General features: G+C 41.9%; 1 protein-coding gene and 1 long non-coding RNA gene across 3 annotated transcripts in view; both read left to right on the plus strand.

The window, feature by feature from the left end:
- The first annotated feature begins 1,467 nt into the window (after nucleotides 1-1,467).
- LOC308459752 lies at nucleotides 1,468-2,830 on the plus strand. Its single transcript, XR_013978304.1, has 2 exons — nucleotides 1,468-1,814; nucleotides 1,913-2,830. It is a non-coding gene; the product is annotated as an uncharacterized lncRNA (long non-coding RNA).
- Nucleotides 2,831-8,304: 5,474 nt separating this feature from the next.
- UBE3C (ubiquitin protein ligase E3C) overlaps nucleotides 8,305-18,889 on the plus strand; it is a 58,725-nt gene continuing 48,140 nt past the window's right edge. For both annotated transcript variants that reach the window (XR_013977812.1, XM_080974010.1), the window contains exons 1-4: nucleotides 8,305-8,870; nucleotides 13,932-13,985; nucleotides 16,600-16,674; nucleotides 17,843-17,989. Coding sequence is in view for 1 of the 2 variants with exons in the window: in XM_080974010.1 (XP_080830136.1) it covers nucleotides 8,805-8,870; nucleotides 13,932-13,985; nucleotides 16,600-16,674; nucleotides 17,843-17,989 (342 nt within the window). In the remaining variant the exon portion in view is untranslated. The remainder of the gene's footprint in view (nucleotides 8,871-13,931; nucleotides 13,986-16,599; nucleotides 16,675-17,842; nucleotides 17,990-18,889) is intronic.

Raw genomic sequence — 18,889 nt, forward strand, 5'->3', positions numbered from 1 at the left:
AAACTGCAAGGGGGGGCTTACTATTCCCCTGCAAGTTCAGGAAAAATTGTTCACTTTTGTATTCGGTTATATCAATTGAATTAACTTTGCTTTATAAGAGATCCTCTCCCTATCTTAGGAAAAATGTTCACTTCAATCTTCCTTTAAATATAATTTCTCTAAGAACTTGCATTCTTTAGTCTAAAGAAGCAAACTCACTCACACTATCTCAAGATCTGCAAAAAGGGTTCTGTGTAAAGTTGGGTACTTTTATTTTCCTCTTCCTTAGTACATGATAGGAGCATAGATGTTTCCTTTCCCAGTTGTAAATCTGTACTTAAATGTGTATGTCTCTTTGATAGTACAAATCCTGCTGTGAAATCTTGCTGTGAACTCTATATTTTGGAGGGTTGGACTAGATGACCCCAAGGTCTCTTTCAACTCTCCCAATTTGTGGCTGTGTGGAAGGAACATGTGTCTGCAAGCATTGGAGGGTAATTCCTAAATTCTGGTGTGCTGATGGAGTTGAAAATCAGCCTAGCTTTGCTCTTTAGTTTTAAAAGGTGAGAGGTGAAGCTGTGATGTTTTGAAGCACAACGGGTAATATCAAACATTTGAGTGATTACACTGTTTATCATTGGGGGGGGGGATCAGACTTCAGAGTCAATTCAAAGTTTAAGCACATACAAATACATATGGGGGCCTTGACCAATCCTGTAAATAAAGGGCAGAAAAAAAAATTTTTTGTCTGCAAATGGTGAGGCTGAAATGACTGAGAATATTTATAATAATAATAATAATAATAATAATAATAATAATAATAATATCCTATGATTTGTGACTCTCTGGCCATTTTCCCCATATATAAGGGCGTGGCATTGTTCTGCGAATAGCCAGAGGGATATTAGCCCTTCCCTGTACATAAAGGAAGCAGTCCTTTGCTTGGGCTGCAATTGCTAGCTTTGGTGAATACTTGAATTGCTGAGTTTCTCCTTTTGTTTTAAAACCTAACCCTATTTTTAAAATCTACTCCTTACCCTTTCCTTCCCTTATTCAAATTCTAATTTAGCCAAAGGTGCAACATTTTCAATAGTATAAAAGGTTTGCTTAGACATGAACTCTGCACATACACAGAGGCTAGATCAGTCAAAAAAGAGAGAGAGAGAGAGAGAGAGGAAAGGGGGGAACTGTAGGGTGTAGAGAGGAGGTTTCCACAAGACCTGGGCTGCAGGGAGGAACTTATTCAAATTTCCTTATGTAAAAAAACTTAGAACCATTGAGGGAAATCACCCTCAATGTGTCTTTGCTCCAGGGGCTACGTAAGACAAAAGGGTAAAAAAAAAAAAAAAACAAAAAAAAAAACTAGCCCATCAAAAGTCAAGAGCTTTCCAGGTTCCAAATCTTAACATGCCAAAATTCTTTTCACAGGTAAATATCAAAGCATTCCCCCCCTCAATGGAATTTAAATCACAGACTTTGTTTGTGTGCATCTTAGGAACAGCGTTTTCTGACAGGCTTCTCACATGAAATAATTTTCCCTTTTAACAGGATATGTGAACCCCAATAACAAAGTGTTTGTCCTTTTTTTCCTCCCACAGCAACTTTCTTTCTGATCTGTGAAACAAGTCTGAATCCCTGCTATATTAGTGACCTCCATCTCTTTGTGGCTTTGACACTTTTAAAGTTACAAATAATCTGTTTTCATGTATTTAATCTGTTTTTCCATGATGTCTATGAAGTTAATCGAAGCACAACCAAACATTGTTTGTGAAATGGTACTTGTTTACCTTTGCCTGAGCATCTCTTATTAATTCTGTCATTTTGGCTAGTTCAAGGTACTTGCACAATTTTAAATTGCCATTCATTTTTCTTGGTATTAAGTCATTTCCCAGCATTTTGCTATTAACATTCTAGCCGATGTTGTCACATCAAGAAACACTCTTTTATTTTCATTGTTACTTCAGATTACTTAAAATTGTGTGTCTTAGCATTTATTTATTTTTCGTTCCTCATAAGTCATTGTGTGTGTGTGTGTTTCATTATTTTAACCTTGTATTTTTTTTTCAGTTCTCTTTCTCTCCAAAGTGAAGGAAAGCAAACGAACTTAGCAGATAATAACAGTAATTATATGGAAATGTGATAATAATATTAAAATGAGTAAAATGCTTAACATGCTAAGATTTTATTATTTGCAGCTGATAACTCAAGGAGATTATCTTGGGGAGGGGCCTTTTGCCCCTTCTTTTCCTAACTCTTGTCTTTTAAGTCTCCAAACCCCTGCCCCTTACAGGATGTCACTTCTACAGATGTGTTGCTACAGACCTATGATGAAAAAGCCACCGGCTGCACCAACAACAGACACCAACAGACACCAAAGGATATAAACTGACGGGGGAGTGGGGCTGACAAAGGGGGGTGGAGTTGAATTGCAAGGACATTTTCTCATTTTTGAACCTTAAAGACTGTGCTCCAGGATTGAGAAGATCACAATTATCTCAAGATATGCAACTGATATTTAATTAGTTTGTTTTGTATTATGTGTTATTACGTAGGAATGTTGAAATGTGTCTGACAGTGTGTTATTTCCACAAAGGGGGGGGGGCTATTTGTGTGTGTAATTGTTTTTATGTTTAACGTCTTATTCCTTACACCCCAGTGGAAGATTCTCATACATTTTATGCGTTCTAAAAGGGGGGGGCTATTTTGGGGGCTATTTTTCTGTATAATTGTTTTTATGTTTAATGTCTTATTCCTTACAACCCAGTGGAGGATTCTCATACATTTTATGCCTTTTAAGAGACCAGGCTATTATGTAGTCCAATGTTTAGAATTAGATAAATTTATAACCATATTTCGTTGTTCCACCTGGCACTATGCCAACCTTCCCTACCCATTTTAAAAATGTGCTAAAACTCGCTTTACTAAGGAGAAGCTTCTAAGATACATGAAGGTGGATATGCTTTGGTTTAGCAGGAATAATCCCTTATAGAGTTAAATTGACTTATTTGGACAAATGCCCTCTAAGAATGGTTTTGTTTTAACAGATTGGTTTGAGAAGTTGGGAACCATGGGGCAAGATAAATTCAAATTGGACTCAGTTTGAATTGGGCAAGTGTATCCAGGCTGCAATTAGCTTTTGGTCCTTAAAGAGCAAGTGAGCAACTTCCCATGACTGCAAGACCAGAGCCTATAATAATAATCCCATAGAGCGGCCAAGGCAAAGACACTTCTCTCATGACGTGCCCAAACCTGTGCCAGCTATGGTGGGTGCCATACAACATGGTTAATATGAAAGCCCTAAGTGGATTCACTAGGGATTGCCACTGCTGTGACACCATGCCAGTGTGAGACCATAGAAGAGCTACCTTGACACCTGAGAACACAAAAATGGCGGGGGACAAAGCGAACTGCATTTTTCAGTCATTAGTGGACCTTCCTGCTAAATGTAAAGCATACGCCACTATTGAGAAAATATCTCTTCCAAGGTACTAGAATGCCACAAGTAACTGAGCAACAAAATATTAATTTTGCATGATATCCTATGTCTAACTATGTGCACTGTTACACCATTATATTTCTATGCAAATATCCTTAAGAAGCATGACATCCAAGTCCCTTTCACGTTCACATGGACACACGGAGAATAGCAGGTTAATATTTACCACCTTAAATTGTGCGGAGAAAAGGATTGCAAAGTAGCCACCTTTGCAATCTTATCTCCGAAGGGGGGAACTGTAGCAGGAACCCCCCCACCCCAATCATTCTGCTTGTACAAACTTCATACACACACACACTCACACACTACATACGCCACATTTCTGTTATAAATTCATAGAAAATCAACCATACATTGGATTTGCACTGTTCCATTTTTATTTTACTCCATATGACAAGAACTAAGAAAAGGGGAGGGGGGTTTGACCCTGGTCAGCCAAAATCCCTTCACTGTCTCAGCACATCTGCAGGAGCCCTGCCCAGATGATCCCAGACAGAAGACAATCAAAATCACAAAGAACCTGCATATGGGAGTGGATTCAGCATGGACTGAAACAAAGGACAATGATCAGATCTTCCCTCAGGGGGCAGGAAACTGCAAACTCCCTTTTGTCTCCTGGAAGTGACTCGAGGGGTAGGGGGGAAGGGAGGAACCAGCCAGGTGACAAGACACTCAGGTTACCACCAACTCCTCCCTCAACCCCTCCTTTCTGTAATGTATGCATGATGTTACCACCACAACTCCACCCTCAACCCCTCCTTTCTGTAATGTATGCATGATGTTACCACCACAACTCCACCCTCAACCCCTCTTGTCTGTAATGTATGCATGATGTTTCTGGGGGTGGGCTTGATCTAGAGGAGGGGAATTTCAAAAGTTTTTATAAGACCTGGCACACCATTTTTCTGGGTCTTTTCCTCTCTCCTGCAAGGGAGGGGAACACCCTGTTGCAACAGTTCAATAAAGGCCAAGCCTACAGGCTGCTGTTTTGCTTCCAATTGCTCTGGTTGGTGTCTTTACTTTTTGTCCAAGGGAGCCCTCAGATTTTTCCGTTAACACCATATTATCTTCCAGCTTTCAGTTACCAGTCCTGAAAGCATTTAATCATGAATGTGACATTCAGCTGAATGGATTATGGGACTTACTACATATCCTCCAACATGATGAGTCCCCAAACTGGGACGCACGCTTTTCCATCTGTGCTCCCACTCGAGTCACATGACCCATGCGAGATCACGGAGCCCCAAAGGTGTGCTTTTTTCAGGGCCATGCTCTCATGGCACCCAAAAACTTCCCTGAACAGGGCTGCCTGCGTACTCATGACTGGTGCCCACTGGGGCAAGCTGGGAATGGAGAAGGAAAGGTTGTGGGCGTAGAAAGTACTTGTGGGGCGACAAAGGACAGCAAGAGGATGGGGGTCAGAGCACAGGAACTAGAAGAGCAGGACCCCTCACCATCACCAGAGGGGCCCATCTCTCTACAAGCATGGCAGAATCTGAACTATAGCGAGCTCAGAGTTGTTAGACTACAACTCCCATCATCCCTAGCTAGCAGGATCAGTGGTCAGGGTTGATGGGAATTGTAGTCCCAAACCCAAGTTTGGGAAACCCTGCTCTAGGAGACAAAGACAGGCAAAGTCGCATAGCCCAGCTCCCTAGCTGGCCAAGTGTGGCTTGTTAGCTCTGGGAGTAGGTGTGTGATTCCTCAACTGGATTAGGCTCAGGGCAGCTGAGGGTCACACGCCTCATAAAGCCCAGATGTTACAATCAAGATTCAAGGCATAAAAGAGAAGCAGAACCAAGATGCTGTGTCTGTTCACCTTTCCATACTGATGAACCATGGTTTGGGTATCTGAGGAGCTCCATGGAACTGATCTGCAAGTACCCTAACCCTGGTTTGGCTGCATAGACAGGAACCTGGCTTTTGGACTTGGCTTGTTATATTGAACCTGGACTGTGTTTCTTGACCTGTTGGACTGCCAGATTAGCATTTGCCCTTTGGACTGGTCGCCAGGTATGCCAGGATTCTGGACAGATGTTCTCTCTCAGTTGTGGGTCAGACACCCATTGCTGTTGACAAAGATTCTCACTGAGCAGATTATTAGCACCATCAGCATTGTATGATTTGTCAGAGCTGTTAAACTTTTGTTTAGTGTTAACAAATTTTTTATGGTAAGCTCAGTGCGGTATTCAACCAATGATCTAATAAATTGTCCCAATAAAATTTATCAGTTGAATTAATCAGGGTGTAAAATGACTACTCCACACTATATTTCTTGCTGTTTGATTTTTATTTAAAAACGGGCTGAATGAAAATTTATGAAAACAATTAAAGCTGTCACGAATAGAGTCAGACTCTCTGCCTATAACTTAAGGTAACAGCAAGTCACTAACAGGTACAAGATTATAAAGTTAGCATGTTATTCTCGGGAAGTGTTACATTACAGTCATAAATTACCACTCAGCAGTCCATTAATTCCAAGTCGGTCTCTGAGAAAGAGGCTTTGTTTCCGTTGCTGCCAAAGCTCCAAATGTCACTTGAGTAGCTTGTTGCTCTGGTACTGGAAACCATAATGACTGACAGACCAAGTCCAGATTTTTCAGAAGAAGAGATACTTACTTTATATGTATTTATTATTGCATTTCTCTCTAAGGTGCCCAGGGTGATATACATGGTTCTCCTTCCTCTCCATTTTACCCATACAACAATCCTGTAAGGTAGCTTAGGCTTAGAGATGGCAACTGACTGAAGGTCGCCCAGTGAGCATCATGGCTGAGCAGGGATTTGGACTCTGGCCTCCAATTTCCTTGCCCAACACTTTAACCATTGAACTACATTTTTGGTGATGGACACCACCATGGACAAAAGACCAACATATGCCTGCTTTGACGGTTTCTGGGATTATTCTCCACTAGCAAAATGCTCACTGTGATGTGCTTGATGTATGCAGAAGGATGTATTTTGTCTTGTGAAAGCCTCAGGGTGTGTGGCTATGGGCTCTGACCCATCACACCTAGTATGGGATGGCTGTAGGTTAGGTTTTGTCACCCCGTGTCATGGGTGAAATACTCCCCCCCCCTTCCACACAGCAAAGATGAACTTCTTTACTTGTAAAGTGTGTGGTGTATAGCATACCCCTCTAGGATATCCACCCACAGTTCAAATTTCTTTTTATTCATGAAATTTGCAAAATGGCGTTTGGCCGGTCATTATCACTTGGCCTAGACTACCCCACAGAGTTGTGAGGATTAACAAAAAGTGGAGAAGGGGTAAGAGAAAAGCATAATAAATACATAATTTATTTTTATTATAGCCACTTTTTCTCCAAGAAATTCCAGACAACACACATGGTTATTTGCTCTTTCCCTGCTCCAACACCCTTTAATCCCATCCTCACCCTGTCAGGTAGGTTAGACTACAGCTGATGTAGCCTTCGAAATGACAGGGGCTACAAGTCCACCCCCCTGAATCTTTGACTATGCTTTCTGGAGCCAATGGAAGTGGGGAATCTGTGGCCCTTTAGAGATTGTTTGACTACTACTCCTATCATCCCTGACCATTAGTTGTTCTGGCTGGGGCTGATGGGAGCTGGTCCAACGACATCGGAAGGGTCACAAGTCTCCCATTTCTGTTGGACTTCAAAACATCTGGAGGGAACCAGATTGTGGAAGGCTCAAGCATCATGTGATATTTCCATGTGTGAATTATTGTGCGAACCTGCCTTTAGTCTAAAGCAAGAACTGGGAACCTGATTCTCCAGGTGTTGGTGGCCTACAGTTCCCACCATCCCTACTCGTTGACCCTACTCGTTGACCCTACTGGGAATTGTAGTCCAAAAAGACTGGAGGATACTAGGTCACGGAAGCCTGGGACGCATGGAAGTAGAGCAACCTGTGACCTTCCCAGATGATGTTGGACTTCATTCCTGACTGCTGTTCAGGACGGGGCTGAAGGGCAGTGGTTTTCTTTTCAGGGGGTACGCAAGGGTACGCAGTACCAACACCTCTTTTTTATTGTCATTAAAAAAGTGTGGCATTGCTGTAACAACTTCATGGTGTTACATTTTTCTAGAGAAAAGGCGCTGCTGAAGGAAATTGAAGGGAGCTGCAGCCCATCAACATCTGGAAAACCACAGGTTCCCCACTGATGATGTACAGATGTAGACACCGTCCTGAGGTTTTTTCCTACACTCAAGTGGTGTATCAATTTTATTACATAAAAAAGTAAAATTAAAGCACATGGCTTTCCCGCAAAGAATCCTGAGAACCGTAGAAAACTTTTCACAGAGCTACAATTACCAGCGCCGTTAAACAACGGTTTTGTTTATTTTACTTTTTTTAAAAAATTAATTTATTAAATTTGTATACCACCCTATGCCTACTGGTCTCAGGGCAGTTCTAAGCATATGGGGTAGATGTGTGTGTGTGTGTGGGGGGGGAAATACAAGAAAAAGTGCAGCCTGCGACCACATCCCAATGAAACCTTTATTTGCGTGCAACATAAAAACAGTGGCCACACAGGACAGAAACCCCAAGGAGAGAGGACCCTTTTCTTTGGGAGGCAAACTGCCTTAGGAAGCCCGGGGCGAAAGGAAACTCCTTTCTCAGAAGAGGCGAGAAGCCCCATCACAGCTGAGGGCACCACGTTGCGTATGTGTGTGTTTTTGTGTTTGCACCCACGCCACGAGAACCTGCTCTAAAAACCCCGCCTTGAGCTTCCTCTGCTTTTCCCCCCCGCCTGTCATCCTCCCTCAAAAAGTGCCGGGCGCTCCGTCTCGCTCTCCCGCCTCCCTTTTCCTATAGGAGGCGCGAGCGCGCCCGCGCGCCCGAGAGGCGGGAGCGCGCTGAGGGAAAGCTGCAGTCGGCGGCGGCCATCTTCTTTCAGGAACCGGCTGATTTCCACCGCGCCCCCCCCCCCACCTATACCCCCTCCTCCCCCTCCGCTGCAAATGAGGCAGCCCCAAGCGAGACCCCTTGCCACTCACTGAGCCGGTGCCGGTGCCGGGGGCGGGGAGCCGGAGGCACACGGAGAGACCCCCACACAGGATAATTTGGAAGTGGGGCGGGGGAATCTCCCTTCCTGGCCGGCCGGGGTGCGGAAGGGGCTGAGGGAGGAGAGGGCGCCTCAGCCCTTGGCATTAGGAGCCCTGCGTCGGGAGTGGGCGGGTGGGCGTGAGGCTGGGGGCTTCCTCTCGGGGTCGGGCGCCCCTTCCCCGGTCGCCACCCCCCGCTGGCTCTTTCTGCCCTGCCAAGGTGCTGCTGCTGCTGCTGCTGAGGAGGCGGAGGCTGCTCTCTCTCTCCCCCTCTGGATGGGAGGATAAGCTGTAACCATGTTCAGCTTCGAAGGGGAGTTCAAAACCAGGCCCAAGGTGTCTCTTGGAGGAGCCAGTAAGAAGGTAAGCGACCCCCGCCCCACCCACAGTGCCTGCGCTGCCCGTCTCGGGGTCTCTAGGTGTTTTTTGTATCCGCCCGCCCCGTTTCCCAGCCTGCGTGCAGATTCCGGTGGGGCCCCGCGAAGCAGGCGTGACTAAGGTTAAATCTGAGCAACCCCTTGTGTCTAGTGTTTTCTCACCTTTCCTAATAATAATCATCATAATAATGATTTTTATTATTCCCCCACCCCAAGACCAGGGGCCTCTCTCAGACCTGCGGGTGCAGCTCAGCACCAGTGTGCCCTGGGTTGGTTTTTGTTGTTAGGAGGAAAAGGCGCCTGGAGAGTCATTTGTGTCGCCCCGGCTTTGGTCTTTCCCGGAGAAGCTTTCCTTCAAGGCCGAGGGTTTTGAAAAGAGAAACTTGAGATGCTTTGGTTGCGAAATAGCCAGCGAAAAGGCAGAGGCGTGATTGGAAAGGGGGGGGGGGGAAGGTAAGGGGTCACCGTCCCATTTGTGAAACTCTTGTGATACATCAGCTCTTGCAAGTGTCTCCTTCTCAGGTCCCTTGGCACCCAGTTGGGTGAAACGTAATTGTGGGAGGGGAGAGCTAGGGGGCAGCGGATAGGCCTCACTCTTGTGTTGGGGGGAGAGTATAATAATTTAGTCTGTAATCCTAACACTGTTTACCTGGGTGTGATTGAATTGAGTAGGCATGGTTAGGGTTCCACTGTTAAATTCCCACATTGCACTCCTGAACTGTACAGGAGTCTGCGAAACATACTGATTCTCGACACTGCCTTTTTAATACATGATTTGAGGAAAAGCGCACTCCAGGTTTCTGAAGTAGATAGGACAGCAGGGAATGCATTCCTTCACTTTGGCCTAGGTTTTTCTTTTCTTTTTTCATTTTCTTATCAGCACTCTCTTACTTAATTCGTAGGCCTCTCCTAGTGCTGATAAAGCGCATAGGGGCCCACTAAAAATGTCCATGCACAATATGGCATCTATGTATAGCTTTCCGTTTTTTATTTAAAATAAGTATCTGTAATCTAAATAGGTTGTGTGTGTGCTTTTTAAGTATTGAGATGGCACAAACTGAAACCTGGCCTGGTTTCAAAACTGTCTTGTGTCTTTTAGTGGTTTAGAGACTATTTATGCAAGTCATTGGTTCTTAACATAAGTTTCCTGCCTGCAATGGGAGTAATAATGCTTATCTCATAGGATTGCTATGCAAAGGAACAGGTTTACCCACAAATGCAGTCATTTTGCATTTGCTTTAGTTAACTATAACGGCCTGTATGTTTAAATGTACCCATCATTCAGAATTGAGGCAGACCTAAAAGCAACAGCTGGTCAGTCTGGTTTGAAGCTATTCAGGTAACAAATACAAGATCTCACGAAGCTTGTGAAGCAGTTTGCATACTGAAAGTACTGTGTCAGTTATTAATGAAAATATGCTTTATTTGGATTCTTGATTTTTATTTTTAATTCTGAAATTTAAAATACTTCTCATGAATTGTATGAGATGGGGCCTTTAAATGATATATTATGCCATAAAGAAATACACAGCACACCCTTTTCTGTGCGGTGTTACCTAGGCCATATTTTCATGAATCAGATGCACATCAGAAGTATATTAGGTATGTGTAGCTATTCATCTGAATTATTGAGGAATGATCTACTGACACATTTCTGATGGCTAGAAGCCATTTACGTTCATTAAATCACATGTGCGATACTGTTTTCTTCACTGAAGAAAGAATAAGACTTGATATGCAAAGATGGCAATTGGCAGGGTATGTCCTATTCTTCAGGAATGTATCTTAGGTGCTTTACATCTTTTGTCATCAAATTATGAACACTAATAGTACCACTTAAAGATTGTGCTGCTTTGCTCAAAAGTTGGGCAGGAATAATATATTCTTGCTATGATTTTTAAACCTCTGTTGAATTTTAAACAACAACTAAGGGTTAGGCTGTTTGTGTAATAATATTGAGTGTGATTTATTAAGACTTAGATCAGGGATAGCTGATCTGCAGCCCTTATTTCTACACTGACCCAATAGTTTGGTAATATGTAAAATGATTGCAGAAAAAAATAAAAACCCTGTTCTGCTGTGGCGCTGAAATATTTCTGCCTTAATTTATCCTGTGAAGACACCTCTTCTCCCTCTGGTGAAGCACCATTGCAGGAAGGTTTCGGTAGACAGGAAACAGGAATAAGCACTCTTTAGTGTTACACTGGACCAAAGTGTGCTGATAGTAGAAGAAACCAGTCAGTTTATTGTCCTTAAAATTAGATCTGCCAGGAGAAAGAATGTGACTTTGGATTTCACATGGAGTACTGGGGAAAACTGAGCTCTCGCGGTGGCTGAAACACTTGCCTTTGTTTGCATTTAAGCTGAAAATTTATAGGGATACAGCGTTATTATTACACTTATATACCACTTTTCTGCCAAGGTACCCAATGTGGTTTACAGTTTTAAAGTACTAAAACAAATGAAACAGAATGTAAGGTTGGCCAGGGTGGGGAAACAGTCTTACTGGAGCAGGCCCTGATTTCTTTGCCTTCCTCCCTTGGTGTCTTCCTCTTGGATTATTACCTAAATCACTTGAAAGGCTCATTGGTGAACCTGTAGCACACTTTCCCTTCCTTTATTATCTTGTCTCTTTCAGTTTCCCCCATCCCTTGTAAATTTGATCCCACTCCCATCCCCACAGACTGCCTCCCATAAATAGGTTTATTCAGTGGAAGCTTTCTGTAAGAATTGGCATGTAAACATGAGGCCCATTCCCTCACCTCTGCTGTGACCCCCTCGATCCAGGTAATGGTGGTGGGGACAGCTAAAGTGGGCCATGGTAGAGCTTTATAAAATGATGCAGAAAATGGATAGACCTTCCCCCCCGCTCCCCCCCCCCCGCACTCATAACACTGGAACACGGGGTCACCCATTGAAATTGATCCGCAGTAGATTCAGGACAGAAAAAAGGAAGCACTTCTTCCCACAACACATAATTTATGGAACTTGCTGTCACAGGATGCAGTGATGGCCGTGGCTTTAAAATGGAATTGGACAAATTCATGGAGAAAAGGTCTATCAATGACTATTAGCAATGGCAGCTAAATGGAAGTTCCATGTTCAGAAATGGTATGCTGCTGAATAACAGTTGCTGGAAGGAGACTGTATGAGAGGGCTGTTGCCTTCATGCCCTGCTTGTGGTCTTCCCGGAAGCGTCTGGTGTGGTGTAAATAGGGTACTGGGCTAGATGAACCTTTGTTCTGATTCAGCAGGTTATCCACACAGTCATCCTGGAATATGTGCTTGACAGATAATTCTGTTGAAATCAGCAGAATATACCTTCAGAGAAATGCATTTGAGATAAGGGTTTTCCCCAAGGATTTAGGAATGTGATGGATGCTTTAGTGCTGGGTCTAATGCTTACATACTACTTAGAGGCAGCTTCCGTTGCTTTAATGGTTTTGTCCATTTGAAACCATTGGCATTGACTTCTTCACTAGAGCTGTGTGTGAATGGCGTAAAGGGAGAAGCAAGGGAGCCCAGGCTTTTATCCTCAGCTCCAGTTCGGCCTGAGAAAGTCACTTTACGTTTTATTTAATGTATTTGTTCTAAAATATTTTTAAAATTGTGAACCACCTCAGGTTACTAAGCAGAAAGGAGGCATATAAATTTAATAAATAACACACATTGGTAAGTTGCATGTCTGATAACTCGGCTATACAGTGGCACCTTGGTTCCCGAACGGCTTAGTTGTCAAACAAATCGACTCCTGAACGCCACAAACCCGGAAGTAGGTGTTCCGGTTTGCGAACGTTTTTCAGAAGCCGAACATCTGACGCAGCTTCTGTTTGAGTGCAGGAAGCTCCTGCAGCCAATTGGAAGCTGCGCCTTGGTTTTCGAATGGTTTCGGGAGTCGAACGGACTCCCAGAACGGATAAAGTTTGAGAACCAAGGTACCACTGTATAGGGAGATCTTGAGTTTGGATCCTCATCTGAAGTTTGAAATCTATTGGGTTGACTCAGCATTAGTAATGAGGATGTAAATCTGTGTGGTTTATTGGCCTTTTTGATTGGTTATTGTTAGGCCTGTTGTTTTCACTTTAAAAATACTAATAATCGACTTTGTAAAAGCCAGTGAAATTTACTCAGCTTCCTTCCCAGTGCCCTAAGTTTTGAATGTGGAAACAAAGAAAAAGAAGGATGCATGGATAAAGAAGGATGCATTTTGTAATGAAAGTAACTTTGAAAAGCAAAACTAGTTATAATTGCACCTGGCTTTTAAAATGCAACTTCATTTATGAATCTCTTCACCAAATTAGGCTTATTTGCTATTGCAAATGTTTAGTTCTGCTTTGTGTAAGCAATAGAGAAATATCTTAAGTGTGTAGGCTTCACCACTTCTTTTCTGATATTACTTTATCAAATTATAAAACCAAATAAGGCAATATTGTTAAACAGTTTTTCTACTGTAACTTTCCTTTTAAAATTGCTTTGACTTAATTCCTTAATTACATTATAGTTCCCTAAATCCATTCTATCATGGTGCTCAAATGCATGAAATACTTTCATATTTACTTTTATTTTAGCACCTTCTCTGACATTGGGCTGTGGGTGGGTATTGTTTGGAGAAGATCAGTATTTATTTAGATATTGATATTGATATTTATGCAGTTTAATTGAATGAACAGTGTGTGGCTGAAAACTTTTTTTGAGACTTTGTTGGGAAAATCAGAAATTGTAATGGATGTTCGTTCATTCATTCATTACTGTTAACTGGTTGTGCCAGTTGAATCCACTGCAGTTTTAAATTGTGTTAATTACTGTAGTCTAGTTTAAGCAAAATAAAGAAATAATCATGCTCATATTTGTGATGGAGACCGTTCGGTAGAATGACTTTAGGCTGATTTGTTGTGTGTCATTGATTGTGTTGTATCTAAGCACATAAAGGAGGAAGATGCATGTTACTTTTCTGCAAAATATTTTGGAAAGATGATGTTTATCTTTATGCAAAACTTTAAATGCATTGTTTAGGTAGAAACAGAATATAATTTATCGTCTTTTCCAGGAGGAAAAAGCATCTCTTTTGCATCGCACACAGGAAGAGAGGCGGAAACGAGAGGTATGATACAAGCAAAGCCTTTTAAAATAGCTTCCAGTTGAAATATTGTATGATGAAAATGCTTATGTTTGTATTTAAAGCACTGAACAGCTGGACCCCAAGTATCTGAGAGAATACTTGCTGCCGTTCAGTGAGATCCATGGACGGTGCCCTCCTAGGGCTTCCTGTGCAGTGCTAGGTACATAGGATTGTGTGTGGGGGGGTGCTGTTTAGTGGTGGCTCCAGAACGGTGGAATTCCTTCCACAGTGAGATTTGTCTGCCTTGTTCTTTTACTCTTAGGCAGTGCGGATCAAGACACCCCTCTCTTGACAGGATTTTGAAGGAGGGGTAGGGTGAAGAATGTTTAGCTGATTTGCTTTATAGCTACCTCTTTTTTTGAAGCATTGATGACCAGTTGGATGCTGTCTTTCGTCCCTTCTCTGTGTTGGAGTTAGGAACTGATTTAGATTAAATTAGTATTTTATTTTATTGTTTTGTCTTTTTTTATAAGTGTAACCCTCCATGGGGCCTACTGGCAAAGGATGGTATATAAAACTCGTAAATAAATAAAAGAGCTTGGGTATTGGCTTTTTAAAACCTCCTGTTTTCCTCATTTTGTAGTTGCAGAATTTTTGAATGCTAAATAGTAGGGCCCCGCCCTTACATTGTTTTGCACCAAATTTAAATTTTGCTGGGATAATGTATGCAAGCATGGTACCTTAGAATTGCTAACATGATCCTGACTCACTAGCAGAAAAACTAGTTGTAGGGCTGATTCACACACTTGTTTGGCAGACTAGAGCAGTGTTTACTATGCCATTCTCCTTAGGGATTTGTATGATAATGTTTCCTGATTAACCATGGTTTACTGACATATGCATAGGCAGGAAGGAGCTGCCTCTAGCTTTCATCCTCCCCTCTTGGACTCCAACAATTTGTTTTCCTGCTTCTTGTACGTCTAGGCTTGTTGTGTCACCTGAACCAGCCAGTTCTTCTCACTTTCAAAACAAGCAAACTTCAAGCAGTGGTTCCTGACAGTCTGTGTAGAGTTTGTTAACAAACCACTTTTCTTTATCTGTATGATGCACCAAGCCTGCCTTTAAAGGGGAGTGGAGCTGAAAATTGATGGAGTCATGCAGGATGGGGAGGAAAAAGGGGGCGCCTCAGCCTGAGGCTCCCTGCAGCTTCTTCCTTCTTGGCTGCATATTACTAAGCCGTGTTTCTGTGTATTGTGTGAACTGGACTTCAGTGTCATAGGCAGTCATGTGAAACACTGCCTATGTTTGAGACTGTACATCCCAACCGTCATTATAAAGTTGATTAACTACAACCATAGAAATTCTTTTGTCAGCTCCAATGAACAGATAATTTGCCCGTTTCATTATTTGTAAGGCGCCGGTGCAGAAAATGTGCATAAGAAACAAGGCAACCTGTATTTACAAGAATGTATTTTGTTACGCTAATGTACTTTTGAAGATGTAGCATATATCGGGAAGAAAACATGACTCAGTCTATTGAGAATAAAATCAGACACAGCTTTAAAAAATGAGTAGTGAAATTGCTGCAGTGACCTCAGGCTTCAAACATTTGCAACTATGGGTCACTAATTGACAATTATGCATTCTTGGATGAAACCTATGCCTAATGAGGAGAATATAACTGTCTTGTGTTGTAATTCAGCTGTGTGCTGTGGAAGATCAGTTGCTGCTGCTGTTGAGATTGCTGTTGAATTTTCCTGTTTTCTTTCTGTTTTTTAAAAAAACCAGTACAAGTTGATCAGCAGGCTGCCCGTTTCCAGGGTCTGTCATTTGAATATCCTTGGCTCACTTCTTGCCAAATCTTTATTCATTCAATTTCTTATTTCTGTTCTATCATTCCTTCATTTATCGGTGCTGCCACAGTAGTGTATAAAAATCTGAATTCCACCTCAAGTAATCTATCCCCCCCCCATTTAACTTGTAATGCCGTATTCTCATTCCACCAACATCTATTAAACAGATATTTTAGTAGCTTCGGGTCAACATTTTCTGTTTTGACAGCCATGGGGTACATAAGGAATGCTGGGGCACAGTTGTACATAGATATTGGATATGAGATGCGAGGTTTAGTTTTTTATTAGCTGGTGGGAAAAGCAAGGCGCTTTGTAGGGTGGTGATGCTCTGGTCTCTAAACAATGGACGACCTGCCCAAACGGCATTTGGCTTGAGTCTTCAGTATAAAGGCTAGGAACTTAGTTTTTCAAAAAAATTTAAAATAAACTTTGTTTTAAATTTGACAGATTCGACAGGAAATCCATTATATGGTAAATTTGTTGGATATGCATATAATAAAGAGAGCAGAAAAGCGTATCAATGGAAAAGCACAATGTTCCTAATGGGCAGCAAGATATTTGTGTTCCTTTCAGTCTGTCTTGTTTGGCTATGGCTTGGTGTCGGGCAGCATAAGCCCGTTAGGTGGAGAACCCAGACCTTCTCTACCACAAACTCCACTGCTCGTGTTCCTCTGATACCATTGAAGAGAGAGTTTTTTGTGTGAGGTTATTCAGTGACTGCACAGGTGTTTTTCTTGTCAGTGCTTTGTTCTATTAACTACAATGCAGCAAATTTTATTTTGACCTTTGTCTTGTCTCCTTAGGAAGAAAGGAGAAGGCTGAAAAATGCAATAATCATCCAGTCCTTTGTTCGTGGGTACAGGGACAGAAAACACCAAGTAGGCATTTTTTTATGATTGACTTTTCTTATGTGCTTCTGAGTTTGCACAGTAACCACAGAAAGATATATCTAACAGGAGTTAACACTGTCACTATTTCAGCCTGCCTTCTAGTCACTACTATCAGCGTGTGCAGAAACAATGTATGCTGATATGCTGTAGAAAACCCTCTGATACTTACTACTTCCTCAAACCCACAATGTAATAGCCATGTGGACAAGCTTGTACTGTACTGTATGTTAGTCATTCTCTCCCTGTAGTATAAGACTCCTGTTCAGTGATTCTCTGGACTGGGATTATTGGTTGCAGCCTATGGGGAAACCATAGTCTTAAATTTAGTTTGGAACTCCATTTAGAAGGACTTGTGATGAATAAGAGCACAGTAAAAATGAAATATAAAATATCTATTGTATGGCTTTAAAGAACTCTGTGCTTTCTCCCAGGAACATCTGTTTATGCCCAGAGGTTTGCCAAATACCTTCATTTGACTGCAGCTCCTTGTGCTACATAGGAAGCTCTGTAGCCTGACTTCTGGAAACAGGCCAGTGGGCAGGAGCAAACTCTACACATAGCCCTTTCAATCCTTGCCTGTGTAAAAGTGCAATAAAATTATGAAAATATGAACAGTAGTTCTAATCTGGAACATTTATTCATATGTCTAGTCGTAATGTCTGTTGGGAAACTTGTTTATTGTTAGTCTCAATTAGATGAATAATGCAGTAGAAGATGAATTCACACAAAAGTAATTACTTCACATTAATCTTATTCTTGGTTCATTCTAGCTTTCAAAATGAGTTCTAATTCTGCTCTTAGTACATAGGCAGTTCTGTTTCCATAGGATTTGAGGGAGTTGATGTGTACAAATGACAATACTTGTACTGTACTGACTGATTATGCTTTTAAAATTTCTGAAAATGCTATGACATCACTTTGCATTTTTGCACCTTTATGTACAAGCCAATTTAACCTCCACACTTGGCCTTGAGCAAGTGATTGTTCCAACAATGTACCTCGGGTTATAAACAAAAACCAATGCTGAAGAAATTATATGCATAAAATTGTTCATTGGGGAAAGCTGCAGCTTCAAATGAGTATATTGAAATCTTGCCTGTGTTTCATAATGTTGACAATACAGTACATTAACTTAAATTTTATTCTTCAATTTAAGTATTCCATTCAGAGGAGCGAATTTGATTACTGTGCTAATCTAGCGCAATCTGGAGGAAGTTTCTCCACTGCCAATGGAGCAAATCTGACTCTCTTAGTTCGCCAACTTCTGTTTTTCTATAGGCATAATGAGGATTCTAAACGTTTGGTAAGTACTCAATGAGAGTGATTCCAGTTTCTTGTGTGTTTTTAGTAATTATTTTTAATTTATTGGTTGTCAGTACTAAATGATCTGTTCAAAAGACAGTGAGGTTGAATCTGGACATTCAGAAAGTTACTTGTCCTTGCAGAGAGGGGGTGGCTTTCCCATTCTTCCTCCTCTTCTGATAGCCACCCCAAGAAAGGACTGCTCCTTCCTTCCCACAAGGTCAGGGTTTCACTAAGGCCAGTATACCATCTGCTGCAAGAGAATGGTGCCACCTAAAAAAATCCCCACTTGCTTATCTGTGGGAAAACATGCTTTCAGTTTTCATTCTGAAGTGTGTGGATCCAGCTAAAGTTTTGGAGAACATTGCAACCTAATAAACATGCAGCTGCTGTCATAAAGTCAGTGCTATCTAACCTTAAGGGCTTTATTTATTTCATAAAATTATGTAGCAGTTTATAGTTAATGGAAGATGGCACAGGCTCATTTGGCTGAGTATGCATGGGGGGGATGGATGGACGGACAAGACTTAGGAATGTACCTGAGACTCATAAGTTTCTCTCAAGAGTGCCTCTTCCACATAAAAACCTTTCTGCAATGCTCATGAAGTAACAACAAAATAAAATGTATATGCAACACCCAGAAATTAGTTTCTTCCCTTGGTACATGTTGGTGTTTAAATGAAATAAAGCTGAAGTGTGGAATCTTTGGGGATGGGGGTCAGTGTGGTGAGGCCACATCACTTTCCTTCTCTTAAAAGCAGTTGCAGGGCACTGTATGTGTATGGTTGTTAATCCGTTCGCTTGTGCTAGTTCCTAATGTGCTAGTTCCTGGATTGTCCCTCTACACGCACTCCCCTACTCCACTGAAGCAGCTATTAGCCATAGATGGTAAAGATCATTT

The sequence above is a fragment of the Podarcis pityusensis genome (assembly GCF_964106645.2).
Source record: "Podarcis pityusensis genome assembly, chromosome: 12".
Lineage (NCBI taxonomy): Eukaryota > Metazoa > Chordata > Lepidosauria > Squamata > Lacertidae > Podarcis > Podarcis pityusensis.